This window comes from Gigantopelta aegis, chromosome 10 (genome assembly GCF_016097555.1).
Source record: "Gigantopelta aegis isolate Gae_Host chromosome 10, Gae_host_genome, whole genome shotgun sequence".
Classification (NCBI taxonomy): domain Eukaryota; kingdom Metazoa; phylum Mollusca; class Gastropoda; order Neomphalida; family Peltospiridae; genus Gigantopelta; species Gigantopelta aegis.
This window is the reverse complement of record NC_054708.1, coordinates 3,829,724-3,854,003: the sequence shown is the minus strand read 5'-3', so window position 1 is coordinate 3,854,003 and position 24,280 is coordinate 3,829,724. Positions and strand designations below refer to the sequence as shown.

The following is a 24,280-nucleotide window of genomic DNA, read 5'->3' as shown; positions in this document are numbered from 1 at the left end:
TGCAACATATTGTGTAAAACTCAAGTGAAATACATGTACAATATATATTGTATAAACACTGCAACATACCATGTATTGTGTAAAACTCAAGTCAAATACAATATATATTGTGTAAAACTCAAGTGAAATACAATATATGTTGTGTAAACACTGCAACATAACATGTATTGTGTAAAACTCAAGTGAAATACAATATATATTGTGTAAATACTGCAACATACTGTGTAAAACTCAAGTGAAATACAATATATATTGTGTAAACACTGCAACATAACATGTATTGTGTAAAACAAGTCAAATACAATATATATTATGTAAACACTGCAACATAACATGTATTGTATAAAATTCAAGTCAAATACAATATATATTGTGTAAACACTGCAACATAACATGTATTGTGTAAAACTCAAGTCAAATACAATATATATTGTGTAAACACTGAAACATATTGTGGTCATAGTTGGCCCTGCATAGCTAAGCATTTTTATTTTTACATTATTACTGTTCTCATTATAGTATTCTAGTGTTATTAGGCTTTTGTGAAAACCAAACCTTTTAAAAGACAATTTGTGTAAAATAATTCAACTTATAAAGAACACTTGAGATATATCTTCTCATACAGGAACCTTGAGGGCTTTTTTCTTGTGTGGTTTTCATCTACTAGTTTGTATGCTGAAAAAATAAAATTTTCTAAAGAATATACATGTATTCATTACATGGACACTTCATTTAGAAGATCTTTGTTTTAACATATGATTTTCCAAGCATCCTCTAAATGAGGTAATGAAAAGATAATATAAACTTACCCCACTACATACATGTATATTCATAACTAGGTTCAGGGCTTTAGATCACTAAGTTGGGCACAACAGGGCTTTTGTCGGTTCTTTTTGATGCAGTGATATTAATAATAGCTGGTAAATAGTTGCATGTGTTCAGAAATGCATTTCAAGCATTTTAATCTAAACACAGCTTAATATTCCATTCATTTTGAGGTGAAATCTTTTGAGGTTAGCCAGGGAACATTTTGTTTAGTATTGTGTCGCGATTCGTTACACAAGTTTCAGAGATTGCTACACAATTTTAAAACATTAAACAGTAGGTGCTAATCAGTTTTCAATTGACAAGATATTGAAAACAAAATGTTCCCTCTTAGCATGTTCGCACTGAATTTGGGCATACTTATTTTGGACACAACATTTATCGACCAAGCTTTGGTGCAACTTAAAGCCCTGATGTTATAAGATTTTACTTCTTTTATAGATACTTTTAAATTTCCTTACTGTGAAGAAATCGGAATGGAAAGAGTCTTTAACAAAACAAAGGTATGAGTATATAACAAGAAAAACTTATATGTAATTTGTTTTTCTTCAAATCTAAATGTGTATTATTTCAACAAGCTCATTATTTCCTTTACAAATATTCACATTTAGATTGTTTATATCATTTAATTAACTACTTTTATTATTCATTAAATTAATCTTATGTAATAATTTTGAAATTAAAAAGATAAAACTTTATTTTTCGCATTTGTACATAATACATGTAATTGATAACTTAGAATTTTTTTTTTATACATAATTTTGTGCTTAAATCTCAAATTAAGGTTCTTAGCTGCCTGGCTGGCTGTCCAGGACATTGGGTTTATGGTTAGCTGTTAGTGAGAGAGAGGTCGGTGAAGTGATTTTACACCTACTTCTTGAATCCTTACAGTTCACTCAGGGTTGGAGCCTGTATAATAATAATAATAATAATAATAATAAATTCTTTATTTAGTGAGGGTAACACGGTTAGCAAAAGCTAATCTTCCTGAGGCCCTCAGGTACAAACAATACAGAATTACAATACATACATTTATGAACAAATAGAAAATACATATACTAGTATGTCAATAAACATATGTACAAATGATATTATTTTAGAAAATATTTCTTGAGTCTATATTTAAAAACAGCAGTATATGGCGATGATCGGATAGCTTTAGGTAACTGATTCCAAAGTACTGGTCCAGAGTAACTGAAAGCATCTTTAAATAAAGACATTTTAGGTTTTGGAATTAATAGATTTCTATCATCTACATTTCGAAGGTTGTAGGGATTGTTTTCTCCAACATATATTAATAACTTTGACAGATAGTTTGGGACTTCATTGCATAGACATTTATAAATTTGTAAACATTTGTGATAGTGGATTCGTGTTTCCATTGTCATCCATTTTAACTGTTTAAATAGTGGGGCAGATGGAGTAATAGAATCTACATCTAATATTATCCTTGCAGCTCTCTTTTGCAGTTTTAGTAAATGTTCTAATCCATCCTGATTACAGTTTCCCCAAATTACACAGCAGTAATCGATGAGTGGTAAAATATACCCATTGTAGAAAAGTTTTCTTGCATCTAAATTTAAATACCTAATGATTTTCGATAAAAGATACAGACCTTTAGAGATCAAGGAACACACATGTTTAACCTGATTTGTCCATTTTAAATTATTATCAACTTTGATTCCTAAAGGTTTTTCACAATCAGTGTGTTGTAGACATTCTGAATTTATTATAAGAGCAATATCATTTTGGATTGTAACTTTTTGTCTTGTTCCTATAGTCATATATTTGGTCTTTTTTGTGTTTATGAACATTTTATTATAGGAACATAATTTTTCTACACTATTCAGATCTTGCTGTAGTTTATCTTGAATTTGAATAACAGTTTTCCCAGACATGAACATCATTGAATCATCTGCATACATACTTGTGTTACAATGTTCAATGTCTAGTGGAAGATCATTTATGTACAGTATAAAGAGATATAGACGTGCAAACCTAGTACCTTGCAGCCTTAAGTAATAATTTTTAAGTGCAATATCTTAATTATTACACCACTAGGCACATGTGCAAGAATTTATGCAGAGAGGGATCTAGGTCATGGTGAGCACAGTTTTTATATGGGGTTCGAGTCAAGCTCCCCTGGAAAATGTATTGAATTTGGTTTTTTTAATTTTGGTTGAGCAGGGGAGAGTTTCCACCAAGGCTGGTACTTAGAAAGGACTGTGTATGTTTACGAATCAGAATATAGTTAATATGGTCTTCATCCCATAATGTTTATTTAATCAATAATTAATTATCAGTCCATTTGTGCAAACAGCTATTCAGATCTAATATTTTTATTGAATTACTATATTATGAAACGTTATTGTCCAGCTTTGAACTGTGTGTTTACTTCATGCATGTTCCTAGCTAATACTGAGGTATATGTGAATAGTGATGTACATGTAAGCTGGTATACCTGTCTGTCACAGGGATGGGTGGAATGTAGCTCTGGTAGTGATGTACATATAAGCTGGTATACCTGTCTGTCAGAGGGATGGGTGGAATGTAGCTCTGGTAGTGATGTACATGTAACCTGGTATACCTGTCTGTCACAGGGATGGGTGGAATGTAGCTCTGGTAGTGATGTACATGTAACCTGGTATACCTGTCTGTCACAGGGATGGGTGGAATGTAGCTCTGGTAGTGATGTGCATGTAAGCTGGTATACCTGTCTGTCACAGGGATGGGTGGAATGTAGCTCTGGTAGTGATGTGCATGTAAGCTGGTATACCTGTCTGTCACAGGGATGGGTGGAATGTAGCTCTGGTAGTGATGTACATGTAAGCTGGTATACCTGTCTGTCACAGGGATGGGTGGAATGTAGCTCTGGTAGTGATGTACATGTAACCTGGTATACCTGTCTGTCACAGGGATGGGTGGAATGTAGCTCTGGTAGTGATGTACATGTAAGCTGGTATACCTGTCTGTCACAGGGATGGGTGGAATGTAGCTCTGGTAGTGATGTACATGTAAGCTGGTATACCTGTCTGTCACAGGGATGGGTGGAATGTAGCTCTGGTAGTGATGTACATGTAAGCTGGTATACCTGTCTGTCACAGGGATGGGTGGAATGTAGCTCTGGTAGTGATGTACATGTAAGCTGGTATACCTGTCTGTCACAGGGATGGGTGGAATGTAGCTCTGGTAGTGATGTACATGTAAGCTGGTATACCTGTGATGTGCATGTAAGCTGGTGTACCTGTCTGTCAGAGGGATGGGTGGAATGTAGCTCTGGTAGTGATGTGCATGTAAGCTGGTGTACCTGTCTGTCACAGGGATGGGTGGAATGTAGCTCTGGTAGTGATGTGCATGTAAGCTGGTGTACCTGTCTGTCAGAGGGATGGGTGGAATGTAGCTCTGGTAGTGATGTGCATGTAAGCTGGTGTACCTGTCTGTCAGAGGGATGGGTGGAATGTAGCTCTGGTAGTGATGTGCATGTAAGCTGGTGTACCTGTCTGTCAGAGGGATGGGTGGAATGTAGCTCTGGTAGTGATGTGCATGTAAGCTGGTGTACCTGTCTGTCACAGGGATGGGTGGAATGTAGCTCTGGTAGTGAATGTAGCATGTAAGCTGGTGTACCTGTCTGTCACAGGGATGGGTGGAATGTAGCTCTGGTAGTGATGTGCATGTAAGCTGATGTACCTGTCTGTCAGAGGGATGGGTGGAATGTAGCTCTGGTAGTGATGTGCATGTAAGCTGGTGTACCTGTCTGTCACAGGGATGGGTGGAATGTAGCTCTGGTAGTGATGTGCATGTAAGCTGGTATACCTGTCTGTCAGAGGGATGGGTGGAATGTAGCTCTGGTAGAGCACTTGCTTAAGGTACATTGGATTGCAGGCTCAATCCCCTGAAGTGGATGGGTGTAATGTAGCCCTGAAGTGGACTTAATTGGGCTTGCTGGTTTTCTCTCCCAAGCAGTGCCCCAGTATTGGTACATGAAAGATTGTATGTGGTATGTATTATTGGGCTTGTTTTTCTCTCCCAAGCAGTGCCCCAGTATTTTATGTATGGGAAAATAATTTTTCTTTGGAGTGGCCTGTGTGGTGACTGCAGGTTTCCGCTCTCAGTTTTGAAATAACCATGTCAGACACCAAGGTCTGAATTTACAAAGTATGTTTCTTTTTTAAATGTAGGTATTTCCAGGAATTTATCCAGGTGTTCTGTGTGTCTGAACATAGTTCCCTTCCCAGAAGAAAATGGCTCTGAAAATTCACATTTTATACATTTAGTCATGTCTGTTCCAATACATTGATTCAACATTGGTGTACTGCATTATTCAGTTGCCTGAAAAAACATTATCCCAAGTATGATTTACGCACGTAAATTTTCCCAATCACATCAGACATGGGACCCTGGCAAAAAGTCTTCGATAAATCCCTTGTTTAAGTATTGTAAACACATGTGAAAGAAAAACAGACTTTGTAAATTCGGGCCACCAGTATGCATAGTTTAAAATGTGTCGAGGTGTTGTTTAGAGATATTTCTTCCCTGTGTTTCAGGGCTCTGTATAGATCTACAAAGCATGTTTTTCTTTAATGCAGGTCTTACAAATACAATCATGAAAAAGAAAACCAGGCTTTGTAAATTAGGCCCCAAGTGTGCATAGTTTAAAATATGTTGGCGTGTTGTTAAGAAATGTTTCATCCTTGTGTTGCAGGGCGCTGTACAGACAGTTTATAGAGGAGATGATCCTAGACCCAGGCAAGAAGGCCAACTCAGGGGCACAGGAGGACCATGTATGTTACCAGCTGGCTCACATACCCTGCAGTTCAGAAAATATCCACGGCAATAAAACATGCCATGGGAATGGGGGGAAAATCTAATATACCGGGTAGTCCACAGCATGCCGTGGAGAATGAAAAACTCCACAGCATTGCTGATTACATAGGGCAGTTGCAGGGTTGGGCTTGTACAGTTGTCTTTACTTCTCAATTATTACACATTAGTTTTACTACCGTAGGTTTGCTTCCTGTTATGTGGTCATTTTTTATTATTGTAATTTATTTTTGTACCTATAAACATATAATTTGTCTCCTAACTGCAGAGGCCCAGTGGTAAAGCTCATGCTTGATGCGCAGTCAGTGTTGAATCAGTCCCTGTCGGTGATACCATTGAGCTATTTTCCATTCCAACCAGTGCACCATGACTGGTATTTCAAAGGCTCTGGTATGTGCTATCCTGTCTGTGGAATGGTGCATATAAAAAATCTGTTGCTGCTAATGGAAAAATATAGCAGGTTTCCTCTCTAAGACTATATGTCAAAATGACCAAATGTTTGACATCCAATAACCGATGATTAATAAATCAATGTGCTCTAGTGGTGTCGTTAAACAAAACAAACTTTCTAACTGCAGATAGTGGGTCAGTGCATATAATCTTCAGAGTGGAGGGGATGTGGCTCCTCAACCCCCCTTCCTACTTTAATGCTTATCATATTATATTTATAGTATTTACAGGGAAATATAATCTTCAGAGTGGAGGGGATGTGGCTCCTCAACCCCCCTTCCTACTTTAATGCTTATCATATTATATTTATAGTATTTACAGGGAAATATAATCTTCAGAGTGGAGGGGATGTGGCTCCTCAACCCCCCTTCCTACTTTAATGCTTATCATATTATATTTATAGTATTTACAGGGAAATATAATCTTCAGAGTGGAGGGGATGTGGCTCCTCAACCCCCCTTCCTACTTTAATGCTTATCATATTATATTTATAGTATTTACAGGGAAATATAATCGTCAGAGTGGAGGGGATGTGGCTCCTCAACTCCCCTTCCTACTTTAATGCTTATCATATTATATTTATAGTATTTACAGGGAAATATAATCGTCAGAGTGGAGGGGATGTGGCTCCTCAACCCCCCTTCCTACTTTAATGCTTATCATATTATATTTATAGTATTTACAGGGAAATATAATCTTCAGAGTGGAGGGGATGTGGCTCCTCAACTCCCCTTCCTACTTTAATGCTTATCATATTATATTTATAGTATTTACAGGGAAATATAATCGTCAGAGTGGAGGGGATGTGGCTCCTCAACTCCCCTTCCTACTTTAATGCTTATCATATTATATTTATAGTATTTACAGGGAAATATAATCTTCAGAGTGGAGGGGATGTGGCTCCTCAACTCCCCTTCCTACTTTAATGCTTATCATATTATATTTATAGTATTTACAGGGAAATATAAATTATGATATACCTGCAAGAAATATACTGATGATATTAATGATATTAAATAGACATTTAATTGATTAAAATGTTCTAACGTATACTTTAAACCATGTAATGTTTAGCCATTAAGTTATTGATGCATTCCTCGGTTTGTATTTCAGCCGTTGAACCCTAGCCCGGACAGTCAGTGGCAAGTTATATTCAAGGACAATGAGATGCTTATGCAGATTGACAAGGATTGCAGGTTCGTGTCTCACCAACTACTCAATACCACACACATCTTGTACAGACATGTAATTTACAAGTTACATTTTTAAACTCTGGGTTCAACTTCAATAAGCTGACATGCATGTTGTATTATTAGTGGTAGTCGTGTTGAAGAAATAACACTCAGAAATGTGAAATAATAACAACTTCAATAAGCTGACATGCATGTTGTATTATTAGTGGTAGTCGTGTTGAAGAAATAACACTCAGAAATGTGAAATAATAACAACTTCAATAAGCTGACATGCATGTTGTATTATTAGTGGTAGTCGTGTTGAAGAAATAACACTCAGAAATGTGAAATAATAACAACTTCAATAAGCTGACATGCATGTTGTATTATTAGTGGTAGTCGTGTTGAAGAAATAACACTCAGAAATGTGAAATAATAACAACTTCAATAAGCTGACATGCATGTTGTATTATTAGTGGTAGTCGTGTTGAAGAAATAACACTCAGAAATGTGAAATAATAACAACTTCAATAAGCTGACATGCATGTTGTATTATTAGTGGTAATCCATAACATAATAAGCAGCAACATGTTGTATTATTAGTGGCAGCCAGTAACACAAGCAGCAACATGTTGTATTATTAGCGGCAGCCAGTAACACAAGCAGCAACATGTTGTATTATTAGTGGCAGCCAGTAACACAATAAGCAGCAACATGTTGTATTATTAGTGATAGCCATCATGTACACAATAAACAGCAACATGTTGTATTATTAGTGGTAGTCCATAACACAATATGTAGCAACATGTTGAAGTATTAGTGGTAGTCTATAACACAATAAGCAGCAACATGTTGTATTATTAATGGTAATCTGTAACACAATAAGCAGCAATGTGTTGTATTATTAGTGATAGCCATCATGTACACAATAAACAGCAACATGTTGTATTATTAGTGGTAGTCCATAATACAATATGTAGCAACATGTTGAATTATTAGTGGTAGTCCATAACACAATAAGCAGCAACATGTTGTATTATTAATGGTAATCCGTAACACAATAAGCAGCAATATGTTGTATTATTAGTGGTAGTCCATAACATAATAAGCAGCAACATGTTGTATTATTAGTGATAGCCATCATGTACACAATAAACAGCAACATGTTGTATTATTAGTGGTAGTCCATAACACAATAAGCAGCAACATGTTGTATTATTAATGGTAATCCGTAACACAATAAGCAGCAATATGTTGTATTATTAGTGATAGCCATCATGTACACAATAAACAGCAACATGTTGTATTATTAGTGGTAGTCCATAACACAATAAACAGCAACATGTTGTATTATTAATGGTAATCCGTAACACAATAAGCAGCAATATGTTGTATTATTAGTGATAGCCATCATGTACACAATAAACAGCAACATGTTGTATTATTAGTGGTAGTCCATAACACAATATGTAGCAACATGTTGTATTATTAGTGATAGCCATCATGTACACAATAAACAGCAACATGTTGTATTATTAATGGTAATCCGTAACACAATAAGCAGCAACATGTTGTATTATTACTGGTAGTCCGTAACAGAATAAGCAGCAACATGTTGTATTATTACTGGTAGTCCATAACAGTATAAGCAGCAACATGTTGTATTATTACTGGTAGTCCGTAACATAATAAGCAGCTAACATGTATTATTACTGGTAGTCCATAACACAATAAGCCAAAACATGCTGTATTATTAGTGGTAGTCAGTAACATAATAATCCAAAACATGTTGTATTATTAGTGGTAGTCAGTAACACAATAAGCAACAAAATGTTGTATTATTAGTGGTAGTCCATAACATAATAAGCAGCAACATGTTGTATTATCTTCATAATTACCATTTTTATATAAGATACATTTTTCAGTTTCCAACTTTTCTTTAATTATAGTTTTTAAGGCAGAGAAGTTTAATTTTTGTTTTTGTATTTTCATGGAATAAATATAAAAATAATGCTGCTCATATGTTTACCCCCACAAGCTAAATTAAATTGACTCGTTTATTTCATCATTATGTTTTCCATATATTCCTATGAAACATTTCACTGCATTAATTAAAGAAGCATACTCTAGAAAGTTTGTTTTTATATTAAATTTTGCAATAAAATTGCATAAATTTAGAAATCCTCCATCAGTATTAACTAAATCACTAATGAAACAAACTCCCTTTTCTGCATATTTTTAATAGAAAATAGGCTTCTTACTTTTTAATATTTTACTGTTAAACCAAATCGTTTTCATTTTCTACTGGTTGTTTACATTGGATGTTTCGCCAGCTATTTAGAACATCTTCCCAAACAGGGTTAGTCATATATATTTTTTTTTAATTAATAAAATGATCACCGTATATAATTAGTTCTTTGATCAATATACCTGTAAGTGACGAGAAGAGACATGCCAGTTTTGTGTTGTTTAAAAGTAACCTTCTTATCCACGTTGACTTTAATGATGTTACAAACGTAGATAATTTAATAATTTTTAACCCCCCGTTTTTATGGTCCTGAATTATAACATCTCTTTTAACTTTGTCAGGTTTATTTTGCCAAATGAATTTGTAAAATCGCTTATTTAACTTTTCAACTAACTGTTCTGACGGGGATGGTAGCGACATTAACAAATTTGTTATTTTTGGTAATATTAGTGATTTTAGCACTGTGAGTCTTCCTAATGGTGTAAGTTTACGGGCACTCCATGCTTTTAATACAATTTCCATTTCTTCTATTTTTGGCTCGAAATTATCTTTAATAATATCTTGTAAATTTAAAGAGAAATTAATACCTAATAAAGTAAATTGAATTGAACCCCATGCTAACTTCCATCTAGAATGATGAATATTTTTTCCTGCCTATCCATATTATCTTTGATTTTGAATAATTTAGCTTCAGACCATTTATTTTTGCAAAGAAATCCAGTGTAGTAAGTGTATTGTACAGGGAATTTGGGGATTCATCCAAGATAAAGGTAGTGTCATCGGCATATTGAGATATCAGGAATTCTGCTCCATCAATATTTATACCCTTAATGTCTTTATTATTACGTATTAAAATTGCAAGTATTTCCGCACATATTACAGATATGTAAGGAGATAATGGGTCACCTTGCCTACAACCTCTATTTAATTTAAAACCTTCTGATAAGTGTCCATTTTGTATTACTGCTGAGACAGAATTTTTATAAAATGATTTTATCCAGTTTTTAATAGAAGTCTTAAAATTAGAAATATCTAAAGCTTCTTGAATGAAAGACCATGATAGAGAATCAAAAGCTTTTTCAAAGTCTACTAATAGTAGTTAACCTGATATATTTTGTGTTTCGGTATATTGCATAATGTCATATATTAAACATATATTTTCGCCTATGTATCTTCCTTTTATAAATCCAGTTTGATCTTTTTCAATAATTTTATAAAAAATGTTTTTTATCCTGTTTGCAATACAGCCTGATGCTATTTTATAGGTGCAGTTTAAAAGTGTTAACGGTCTCTAATTTTTAAGAAATTGCTTAGATTTATTTGGTTTTGGAATACAAGTTTACATAGAAGCTTCAAATACATGTTTTATTTTATCTGTTAGCGTAAACATCCAAGCATACTTTGAATTTCCCTCCGAGTGACATAATGCAAAATGGCTGCACACAGATTTTGAAGCCTGCACTTACAGCATGGCCTATTTTAGCTATAGTCTGTTTCAAAATTATCATTTATTGTCCTATATGTCTTACAAACATTGTTGAATAATGATCAAATGTTTTGACATCGGCTTTTAATATATTGTCATTTGTGTTGTCCAAACTAAGGATCATGGAACACCATTTATATTTAGCCAATTTGCATAATCAAAAATTTTCTGAAACAGACTATAACAGGAAGTGTTTGTTGTTTAGAACTTACAAAAAGTCGGATTCATTATTTGTTTGCTATTTCTGTAAATACATGTATTAGCGACAGAAGTCTTGTTTTAATGTTTGCTGCGCAGACTTATGTGCCGTCATGCAGGCCAGTAAATACAGAGGGGTCCCAGTAAAAATGCACTCATTACTTGAGTTTAAAAAACATTAAAATTAAAATAACTTTCAGTAGTAACACGTTCATTGTTCCATTGTACTGTGGCGGTGAAGCAAATATTTTTAAAGAAATATTTTAACTTAAAAATATAACACAAATGCTTAGGTGTGCAGACTTACATGTAGGTGCCACCAGTGTATTAACTTAGTTTGTATCGTGTAGTAGAGAATTGTTAAATTTCCATAAGCCTTTACCTTTTATAATATTATTTTGTTTTAGACTTAAAATTACTCCAGCATTGTCAGACCTATAACTATTCTCAATTGTTACTTTTTCTACCTGTACCATTAAATTATTGGAAATAAGATAAAAAATCTAACCTAGCTTGTTTAAGCGGGTTTTTCTTTCTCCATGTGTATCTCCTTAAAGTTGGATAGAGTTCCCTAAATGGATCTACCACATCGTATACCTAATTACTAGTATCCAAATATTGATTTAAAACTAGATTAAAGTCTCCACAAATTATGTATTGTTCAATATCAAAGTCATCATTTCAGTAAATCTTTAAAAAAGGTGGAGTTATCATCATTAGGTCCATATATATATATTTATAGGTGTTATTTTCTTACCCTCAATGGTCATATCTACAGCTATATAATTTCCCAAATCATCTGTTTTTGTTTTGTTTATAATAAATTCAAAATTGTTATTTATCATGATAGCTACACCTCTGGAGTTACTACAGTAAGACTTAAATAAGCATGTATAACCCCACTGTGTTTGTATATATGGTTCAAGTTCCTTAGTAAAATGTGTATCCTGCAAACAATAAATATTAAGATTTTTTTGTTTCAAATAATTCAACATATCTTTTCTTTTGTCAGAACCTCCAAATCCCTGGCAGTTTAGAGTCATAATTTGTAATGTAGTCACTGCAAATTACTTGTAATATTATAATATATATGCACTAAGTGAATGTTCAAGTCTACATTTATACTCCAAATGTATATTTTCCCTGTGATTTCTTTGCTTATATAAATGCCAAATGTTATGTTTTGTACCTTAACTGACTCCAGGTTTACATATTGTGTGGCTAGTATGAAAACAAATATTGAGATACAAGTTAACACTGTATACATTCTGAGTGCACATTCTGTAACAGGGAGTTTGATAGAGAAAGAGACGAACAAATATAGTGAAAACAGCAAAACGTGTTCATTAGAAAACATAAGAATATAAAAACAAACCTATTTGTGTGATGTACCAGGAGCTTTATTTGTCACATCATGAGTACTGTACTTATATGTAATATTCTAAAGGCACTGGCTCCAGCTATAGGTAGTATTAGATATTGTCTGTGGTTATGACGTTTTACCGTTCATTTCCAAATTGCTTCTTTTTAAACATACATATACATATACATACATACATACATACATGCATATACATATATACATATGCATACATACAAATAGATACATACACACATGCATACAGATACATACAGATACATATACATACATATAAACATACATACATATAAACATACATATACATACATATACTAAAACGCAAAAGAAACGCAGGTCCTGAAAATGCGAAAGAATTGCACTTTGTAAAGCAGTATCTTTGGTGGAATTGAACCTCAACTGTGTTAAAGGACATGGCACACACCCACACCGCAGTCCCACCTGCGTGTCAATTTCATTACCTGTGTGACGTCACGAATTCTCAAAACACGTTGTTTGCACGTGCTGGATCATCCGTATCATGAATCCAGTGCAAACACACTCATTGAAATGCTTATAAAGCCTACACACCTGGATTTAATCGCATAAATTCAATTTGAGTAGTGACAGACAACAGAATCACATTTTAAAAATGCCGCGACTGATGCAACTCCAGCGAGGGATGGCCATCGGGATGTTGCAAGCCGGACAGACCCGTACTGCTGTAGCCAGACAATTGGGATGTCATGTTTCGACAATCGCACGCCTTTCTCAACGTCACCAAATCACTGGATCTGTGAACGATCGACCACGCACCGGCCGCCCGAGGGTGACAACCGCAGCCCTAGACCGGTACATCCGGGTGACCCACCTTAGGAATCGGATGCTGCCAGCAGCTAACACCGCTCACCAGGTGCGTGGTCCACGTGGTCCAGTGTCCGCCGATACCGTCCGACGCCGTCTGAGGGCAGCAGGACTCCGTAACTGCCGTCCTTATGTGGGACCAATATTGACCCCTCGGCACCGCCAACAACGTCAACAGTGGGCGCAACAACATCAAAGATGGCGACGTGGCCAGTGGCAACAAGTTCTGTTTACTGATGAGAGCCGTTACAATCTTTCCAACGCTGATGGCCGAATCCGAGTATGGCGACGTCGACATGAACGTTACTCCGACTGCTGCGTTCTGCAGGCCGACCGATGGGGCGGGGGTAGTGTGATGGTGTGGGGTGGGTTCTCATTCAACCACAGAACACAACTTCATGTGTTCAGACAACGCGTTAATGCCGCCGTGTACCAAAATGACGTCATCAACAATCACGTCGTTCCCTTCTTTGCCGCTCACCCACGTGTGCGCTTGCTGCAGCAAGACAATGCCAGGCCGCACACTGCCAGGGCAACACAGGCGTTGCTGGCTCAGCACAACATCCCAACGTTGCCGTGGCCAGCCTTATCACCGGACATGGCGCCTATCGAACACGTCTGGGATGAAATCGGACGTCGCCTTCAGGCTCGCGGACAACCTCAGAATATGCAGGCGCTGGAGGCAGCATTGGTCCATGAATGGAACTCACTCCCTCAGGCATTCTTTCAACGGCTTGTCAACTCAATGAGGAGACGTTGCACTGCCTGTTTGAATGCCCAGGGTGGTCACACGCGATACTGACTTTGACAATGCTACAGGTCATCTCTTTCACATTTTTAACATGGACCCCCACCCTACTTTATGACATGAAACAATAGCCAAAAAGGAATTCAATCAAACATTTCCAACACCAATGTGTGCCGAATTGGTGTAGCTCCAAAATAAATGTTGAAATCTTCATTTCGTTTTGTTTTTTTAATATTTTATATCCAATTTAATGAGAACCTGCGTTTCTTTTGCGTTTTAGTATATAAACATACATATACATGCATATACACATACACATACATACACATACACATACACACACACACACACACACACACACACACAACACACATACATACATACATACATACATTGTACATACATACATACACATATGTATATTTAATATTGGCAAATCCAGTGTATTTTGGTAATCTTGGTGTTTGTAATAATTTATAAAGTATTATATGTGAAACAGAGAAGATACGTACCCAAGTCACTAGGGTCAGTGTTTTTAACTTAAATACATACTTGTATTTTGCGACATAAGATATTTTAAATGTTACTTCTAAGCATTAAGTTGTACAGATTTTCTATATGTTGACTAAATGAATTTTACGAATATTATGGTGGGTTAGGAGTTAATGTTTTATCTATATATATATATTTGTGAAATCCATAACGCATAGCCAACATAATACCCCTCTTAGAGGTGAACTGAAATAAATAGATAATTAATTAATTAAAAACTAGATTACTTCCACCAATAAAAATAATAATAATAATCAATCAGTCAATCAATCAATCAATCAATCAATAAATACACTTAAAGTAAAATAAATCGAGACCAAATATTTTTACAATTAATATTTAAAAATTACTAAATAATAATTAAAAAGTACAAAATTAATGAGAAAACCCCTTAAAAAAACCAAAAAAAAACCCACAACTACAACAAAACACAAACAACCAACCACCCACCCACCCACCCCCTACCCATCCCTCACAAACAGTCACCCAAAAAGGTAAAAAGAAAGCAATAATTATGGTTGAGTTTGTCAAGCTCCTACATGTAACCGACAAGGAGCAAAGCTTGTGGTTCACCATGCACGCCGATCTAAATGAGAAGCGTCAGGTGTGAACGTGTAAACTTCTATCGGTAAACAGTTGTTAAGTATTTGTATTGTGTTGTTTTGGCCATTTGCAAATTAAATTCTGTCCAAATATGATAAAGACAAATAAATAGATTAATAAATAAATAAACATACAAATCAACACAGATACGGTCAATACATACATAAATGAAAACTAGAACAATAAATGGAATAAAACAAATATATAGGTAAGTAGGTTGATAGAATGACAAATAAAGAACTCGGTAAATAAATAAATACACGAGGTAGATATCTATGAATATGGTAGGTAAGTAGATATAAAAAATAATAAATAAACAGTAACACATCCTATCATAACCTGCATTCAGATTATTTCTAATTTGTATTAAACGGTTCGGGCATGAACATTTCTTATATATTGGGTGGTAGATTACAAATCAGGTGTGTGTGTTGGGGGGGGGGGGGGGGTAGCTAAACGTATTCTAGCTAATTCAAGTGAACACTCGACTATGTCAACATATAGCCTATTTACATATATTTATTAACATTTTGTATAATGATTTTGGATAGTAACAGCAAGCGTTCTATCTTGACATAGCCTGACATTTTGATAGTAATAATAGAATAGAACTGCGTCTATATTCATTATAATGTATAACAAAAATAAAAATATTAGTCAGAAAAGGATGTAATAAGTCCCATATAGCATTGTACTAAAATAATGACATATATCAACGCATAGCTATTATGCATATTCCTTACACATTTTGTTCATATTTTGTCTTAGAAATAAATATATACACAGTCAGCATAATATATGTTGTTGCTGTTGTTGTTATTTTAACTCTTTGGTGATCTTGTGTTCATACTGCTAGCTTGTGTGGCTTGGGGTTCCGGTTGGTGCTGAGGTTTTGAAGCGTTTGTTTGACTAGTGTTGAAGAAAGTATTATGATCAACTTTTCTGATGTAACCACTTTTAAGTTTTGCAAAAATCTTTCCCCCGGTTGACCATGCCATTTTGACTTTGCTATTCAGTTTTGTGTTCGTTAGTAATTGATGATTAACAGTTGTTAAGTCCTCGATGATAGATATTCCAGATCCTTTTAACTTCTTTCTGTGTTGCATGACTTGTTGTTTAAGTTTTCGGGAATGAAACTTCACACCTCTATCCCTGTTTGTGTTAAAAGTTCCAACTCTGTGTGCGATATCGATACCGTTTTTAATATTTAATCCAAGCTTGTTTTGCACCAGATCTATAACTTTTTCTTCACTTTGAACACTGGATTTTCTGGTCCATTGTTCCAGATCATTTATTTTGTCATTTGTTAGGGTTGCAGCAAACAATGTCTCTTCTAACGTATCTTCCATTTTGTTCTGTCTTTCCTTTGTCTGTTCAATTTCACTTTTTAAAAGTTTGTTTTCAATTTCCAATTCAAATACGCTGCCTTTTAGTTCGTAGATGTTTTTTACAAAATGACTCTGTAATGTCCATTTTCAAAGCCTGTATTTGTTGACTGAACATTGAAATGAGCATATCTGTCAAATTGTCTATTTTCTTATGTAAACTTTGTATTTGTGAGTCAAATGTAAACATTTTCATTGTTGTTTGCTCGGTTTTTTGTTTCTCGACGGTTTTAACGTTTTGAGTTGCAACATCACCACTTTCGTTTTCATCTATACTTTTGTTACTATCACCTGTGTGCTCTTGTAATAAAGTGAAGCTCTCACCTTGACTAGTATCGGAACTTGATGTTTTCTTTCGCTTTTGTTGTCATTTTTTTTTCCCCATAGTATTTTCAAAACATTATCTATAATGGCCGTCTCTGCTTGTTAATACATGCTCACTGGCTTATCACAAAGTGGCTACTGCCCGGCGTTCATCTGCTTTGTTTTATGGCTTGTGTTGTAGTTTTGTTTCATAAAATAATGTCTGTATATAGACTAGTTGTGTATTCACAACTATATACCATTTTTGACTGTTTGTCAGCAATAAAACTGAATCAGAACATAAATATTTGGAGCGACGAAAAACACATCTTACTCGCCGGCGGCCATGTTTGAAAAATAATAAAACATGTTGCTGCATATTGTGTTACGGACTACCACTAATAATACAACATGATAATAAGTAACACAATAAGCAGTCACATGTTGTATTATTTGTGGTAGTCAGTATCCAATAAGCAGCAACATGTTGTATTAGTGGTAGTCAGCAACACAATAAGCCAAAACATGCTGTATTATTAGTGAGTCCGTAACATAATAAGCAGCAACATGTTGTATTATTAGTGGTAGTCCGTAACACAATAAGCAGCAACATGTTGTATTATTAGTGGTAGTCCGTAACACAATAAGCAGCAACATGTTGTATTATTAGTAGTAGTCAGTAACACAATAAGCAACATGTTGTATTATTAGTGGTAGTCAGTAACACAATAAACCAAAACATGCTGTATTATTAGTGGTAGTCAGTAACACAATAAGCAGCAACATGTTGTATTAGTGGTAGTCAGCAACACAATAAGCCAAAACATGCTGTATTATTAGTGGTAGTCAGTAACACAATAAGCAGCAACATGTTGTATTAGTGGTAGTCAGCAACACAATAAGCCAAAACATGCTGTATTATTAGTGAGTCCGTAACATAATAAGCCGCAACATGTTGTATTATTAGTGGTAGTCCATAACACAATAAACAGCAACATGTTGTATTATTAGTGGTAGTCAGTAACACAATAAGAGCAACATGTATTATTAGTGGTAGTCAGTAACACAATAAGCAGCAACATGTTGTATTATTAGTGGTAGTCAGTAACACAATAAGCAACAACAGTGCTAGTCGGAATTTTAAAATACTGGTTTGATTTTACCATCAGCGACCACCATGGAAAGAAGCCTGCATACTATTGCTTATGTTTTGTTACTGTCAGTTTTGTCTGTTTTCAGGAGGTTGTGTCCAGATCTGTTTTTCTTCCAACGAGCGACTGAGTTCCCTTGTGAGGAGCTTGTCAACGACACGACCAATGTGGAAACTCTGCGGAAACGTGTCGAGCAGTGCGTTCTGCGCTCCGAAACGGTGGCCAGAAATAGAGTCGGGATGACAGGGGTACGTCTTAGGTTCATGTGTGGCTGCTAGAGTCGTGCTTTTCAGCCACACACTCGACTAATACATTTTACATGTATAGAGCACACTGTGTTATTTAATGAGAAAAACACCTATTTAAAATACATAAACGATTGTCTAAAATACAAATGTCCTCCAGGAGTAGCGTGGACATGCACATGATGTGTTTGTAGTCATAATGTTACCATTACAGCATTGTAGGTCATTTAATTTATTTTACAGCATTGGCCCATTTCAGTGTATTACTGAATCAGTGTGTGCAGGGGGTGGTGTTTGGGGGTTGAAACCCTCCCACACATGCAGCTCCAAGCAAATTGTTTGATGAGTTTTAATGTATGTTCTTGGGGAGTAGGGGAGGAACGGGTTTGTTGAGCCAATTTTTACTCTATCAACTCCAGTGCTTGAATTAAGATGTGCTAGTTGATGGTCTATAGTCTAATGTTTGCAGCATACAGGTGTGCACACAGTCTAGTCAAGTCAAAGTTAGTCGTGTCCCTGCATAATAGTGGGTTATCAAACATTTTATAAAAAATGGCTCAAATAACCCACCTTCTGGGGTAAGATGTGTCAGGTCAAGGGGCAAGTTGATCAATATACTGTACTTTACTTGAAGATTGTTTTATTTGAATGCAAACAAATTCAAACATAATAAACATCGTAATTTGAAACTCCAAAACATATTAAGCATATGGGAATGTCTGATAAACATATTGTGAGTAAGACTGAAAATGTTCATTTTGAATATGTCTCTACAATAGCCTACTACGAGAGATTTCTTCAGAACATATCTCACAAATAATAATATACTTTGATGACTATATAACATACCATCAATCACGTTAAATCATAGAATAAAGTCAATAAGAACGTATTAACATTTGAGAACTAACTTCAAATCCTGTCTCAAACACAAATTACTTGAAAGTTCTATCTTGACACATGTTATTCAGTATCTTTACAAGTCCCACTTGGTAAGATCACACATGAAAATTAGCTGACAATAGGGGCCAGTTGATCATGTTTAGAAAGCACAATGGGGTAAGTTGTACCATGGATCAACATACCCCAATCAGATGGCACAACTTGCCCCTTACTGGTCATTTTAACAGTTTAATCCATGCTGGTAAAATGGTGGCACAAACTTAACCGAAACTGTTCATGGAAATGCACAGGAAAACAATGTTTTAATCACAAGTCAGGGAACATGCAAAATATTTATGATTCTTCTGATATAAATCAACATACCGTGAGTGATGACTCTTACTTTCTCCTGTGTTAAAATGTCTTTTTTCAAGGCAAAATTTACACAAGTGTGCTTGCTGCCCTACCATTACATCATGGAGGCACAGTGTCATGACCTCTCCAAATATGGTGCCAAATGTCACATGTCTCTATTCAGAAACCAAGGGGTGGATCAACTAGCCCAGTGGCTCAACTAACCCGTCCCTCTCCTACAACCTGACCACTAAAAAAATGTTTTTCATCACATTCATTTCATTCTTATTTTCATGCTTATTTCCAATTAAGGTTCAAGCATGCTGTCCTGGGCACACACCTCAGCTGTCTGGGCTGTCTGTCCAGGGCAGTGGGTTAGTTGTTAGTGAGAGAGAAGAAGGTGTAGTGGTCTTACACCTAGCCATTGAGTCATTCAAACTCGCTGTGTGGGACCCGGTACCGGGCTGCTAACCCAGTATCTACCAGCCTTATTATGTCTGATGGCTTAGCCACGACACCACTGAGGCCGGTATGTTTTCTTTCGCCACAACCTTGAAACACCCACCCCTCACCCTCCACCCGCACCATTTCCTGCACACATGCCTGAGTGCTTTTATAAAGCTAGTTCTGGCAGTTGCCAAATTCCCCATTTCAAAAATTGGCAAACAAATTTTTGATGTGTGAAATAATTTCATGTAATTATATTTTGTTGGAAAATAGCATCTGAAGTTTCTGCCATTTTTGAAGTTTAAAAGATAATTTGGCAACATTTTTTGCTCACTGTGATTTGACAACTGTAAATGTGGCACAGGGCCTGAAAGTCTCTCCAAACAACTAACTTTGGATGTGTTCACATTGTTCAGAATTTCATATTAAAGACTCGGTCTATTTTTCAGATGGTCAGTAGTAGGAGAAAGGCAAGCGATGCGTACATGGTGTTGGCAAAAGGCGAAGAGGCTCACTGGGAGGTCGTAGAGCGCATTCTCTTCATCTATGCAAAACTCAATCCCGGGCTCAAATACGTACAGGTGAGAATTAGTGCCATTCCAGTATGTTCAGGTCAAATACGTACAGGTGAGAATTAGTGCCATTCCAGTATGTTCAGGTCAAATACGTACAGGTGAGAATTAGTGCCATTCCAGTATGTGCAGATAACATACGTACAGGTGAGAATTAGTGCCATTCCAGTATGTTCAGGTCAAATACGTACAGGTGAGAATTAGTGCCATTCCAGTATGTTCAGGTCAAAAGTACAGTGAATTACAGCCATTCCAGTATCTGCAATACATGTACAGGTTTAATTCAATGTTACAAATACGTAAAGTAGTGCCACAGTATGTTCCAATACATACAGGTGAGAATTAGTGCCATTCCAGTATTTACATACGTACAGGTGAGAAAGCCTCCAGTAGGTTCAGGTCAAAACGTAAGGTTTGTTATGCCATTCCAGTATGTTCTCAAAGTAGTGTACAGCAATTATCTCCAAACATGTAGTTAAAATAGATTCCAAAAGTCTCCAATACGTACAGATAAAAATTAGTTACATAAATTCCAGTCTCCAATAGGTACAGGTAAAACTTGTTTATCATAAATTCCCAATATGTACAGATAAAAATTAGTTATAGATTCCAGTCTCCAATAGGTACAGGTAAAACTACATTTTCATAAATTCCCAATTTCCAAAACATTAAAATTAGTTTACATAAATTCCAATTTCAAATATGTACAGATAAAAATTAGTTTACATAAATTCCAATTTCAAATATGTACAGATAAAAAGTAGTTTACATAAATTCCAATTTCAAATATGTACAGATAAAAAGTAGTTTACACAAATCCCACTCTCTAAAACATTTCAGGTTAAAATTATTTATTGCAAATGTTGATCGTGTAACAGAAAAATAAACCTCCACTGAATGGATTTGAACTACAGACTCTCGGTATGAGACTCCAGCGCTCTACCAGCTGATCTAATATAGGGAAATTCCCATTTAGTCAGTAGTAATGCTTTTAAGATTTTCTTTGCAAAATTTACTAAATAAATAGATCATGTAACATACTTACCTGTATTAATTTTACTTTTTGAACACTATTGTGATAGAAATTGTTTTCACTACATTCAAGATAATATTAATTAATGTATTATATAAGTTACGATGCCGTTATTGCAATCTAATTAAAATTAGCTCCACTATTGCATGTGGATCTAACACCAGCCAGTTGGAGCTCATGTCCACCAATCAAAACCTTACTTGCAGAATCCTGCCAGTGATTTAAAAATAATTTTAAAACATTCCGAATTATCCTGAGGGTATACGACATGTTTCGTGTGAATTACGAATGCCTTAAAACATGTTTTATTTTATAAAATAAATAATTTGTAATGTAAAACTGAAGACTGATTTAGTTTTTTTTATTTTAAATAAATAAATAATTTTTAATGTAAAATTGAAGACTGATAACCCACCCCGTACGTATTGGTATGGTTCGCTGTACTGCAGCCACTAAAATAGACTCGCCCGATATTTTTAGAATTTGTATGCTCCCAAATAACGTTATAAAAGGCAAAGTGTGATTGGTCAATATTTAAATGATTATTTACAGACGAAATGTTACCTGGACATTGGGGACTACGCAGTGTTGTTAGCAATCCGATTAAAATTAGTTCTACTGGTCTAAATACGGCATTCGTAATTCACATGAAACATATCGTATACCCTCAGGATAATTCGGAATGTTTTCAAATTATTTTCAAATCACTGGCATGATTCTGCAAGTAAGGTTTTGATTGGTGGACATGAGCTCCAACTGGCTGGTGTTAGATCCACATGTAATAGTGGAGCTAATTTTAATTAGATTGTCATTATTGCTGGGTGTTTCAGGGTATGAATAAAATACTGGGTCCTATAATATCAATTAATGTATAACATAAGTTATGATGTCGTTATTACTGGGTGTTTCAGGGAATGAATGAAATACTGGGTCCTATAATATCAGTTACTGTATAATATAAGTTACGATGTCGTTATTGCTGTGTGTTTCAGGGTATGAATGAAATACTGGGTCCTATAATATCAATTACTGTATAATATAAGTTACAATGTCATTATTGCTGGGTGTTTCAGGGAATGAATGAAATACTGGGTCCTATAATATCAGTTACTGTATAATATAAGTTACGATGTCGTTATTGCTGTGTGTTTCAGGGTATGAATGAAATACTGGGTCCTATCTACTACACGTTTGCTGTGGACCCGGATTCCACATGTCGAGGTAAGACATATAATAATTATTCAGTGGCGGATCCAGAAAATCAATTTAGAGGGGCCCCAGTGACATGAGGCGGAATGCCAAGGGAACTTTGGGGGGGATGTTTGGAGGAAGATCGTAAAAAAAAAATGAAAATTGTGTGTCATCTTATTGTTTATTGGTTCGTTTTCCTTGTTTATCATCTGTTTATAACTTCTTGAAGGGCTGACATCATCTGACTGTCTGCTATAAGACAGTAACTAAAGTTGTGCTGTTTATTAAATTTGGCCCTTCCATGACACTGGATACACATTGTTTTAGAAGTCTTTCTGTCTCGGAAACTTTATTTTAGTTATCTTTTATTTAGGGAAACTGAAGTCAGTTTTTAACATTCAGTTCTAGATCAGTGACGTTTTGGTCATAAAAATAAACTATGAATAAATGAAATCTATTTTTAAAGAAAATGTTTTAAACTCCCAACTAGATTTTAGTTGGCAAGGTATTTAATTCCACATAATTCATGTTCGGAGTTAAAGTGAACATATTTTGTTGGTTATTACAGTGAAACCCCTCTAAACCGGACAGCCTCAGGACCAAGTAAAATGTCCGGTTTTACGAGGTATCTGGTTTAGAGAGGTTCATTTCTGTACTGAATTTTAAGAAAAGGACCGTGGAAAAATGTCCGGTTTTGGGGGAATTCTGTTTTACAGAGGATCTGGTTTTGATAGTTTTCACTGTAGTAGTAAAATAATACAAATAATTGCAAAATAGATGAACAATAGTTTGTTCAATATAATAGGGCTCGAACTTAACGACGGCACCGACGGCGGAGATATAAATTGCCGTAGGTAGCAAGTATTACCAATAGCATTTTTGTGCCGTCGATAAAGCTCCTCAACAATGGCGAAATGTATACACCTAGTGTACATTATCTGCCAATATTTAACATTTGCACATTTAAAAGATGTCTACATATAACAAGATAGCCTTTCAGTCAGGTTTATTTGCTGCAAATGTCACTTTAAAAAAAATTGCCAAATGCAGGCTCAAAATTGCCGTCGGTAGACTGTTTCACCCATGGCAATCCTTTTAAAAATTGATGTGGGACACAAATTCTTAAGTTCGAGCTCTGACATAATTATTGAAATATAAAATACATTTTGATTTCAAATATTGTACAGTTTAGTATTTCTACCAGGCTGCAAATTCAGCAGGGTTCTGTGCTTCAGCAAATCACAGATTTTGGATTGGAAACATAAAATTATAACAACAAATCCCAAAATATTTATATTAAATTATATTAAATCAATGCCTGTCTACTTTTAGAAAGCAACTGTTGCAACAAATATTTATATTAAATTATATTAAATCAATGCCTGTCTACTTT

The 24,280-nt window shown here is 35.3% G+C and overlaps 1 protein-coding gene across 1 annotated transcript in view; it reads left to right on the top strand.

Moving 5' to 3' along the window:
• Positions 1 to 24,280, top strand: part of LOC121384331 (TBC1 domain family member 13-like) — a 47,623-nt gene that overhangs the window by 5,403 nt on the left and 17,940 nt on the right. Inside the window, exons 4-9 of the mRNA XM_041514679.1 lie at positions 1,267 to 1,328; positions 5,528 to 5,606; positions 7,210 to 7,292; positions 18,252 to 18,411; positions 20,541 to 20,672; positions 22,851 to 22,917. Coding sequence (XP_041370613.1) covers positions 1,267 to 1,328; positions 5,528 to 5,606; positions 7,210 to 7,292; positions 18,252 to 18,411; positions 20,541 to 20,672; positions 22,851 to 22,917 — 583 coding nt within the window. The remainder of the gene's footprint in view (positions 1 to 1,266; positions 1,329 to 5,527; positions 5,607 to 7,209; positions 7,293 to 18,251; positions 18,412 to 20,540; positions 20,673 to 22,850; positions 22,918 to 24,280) is intronic.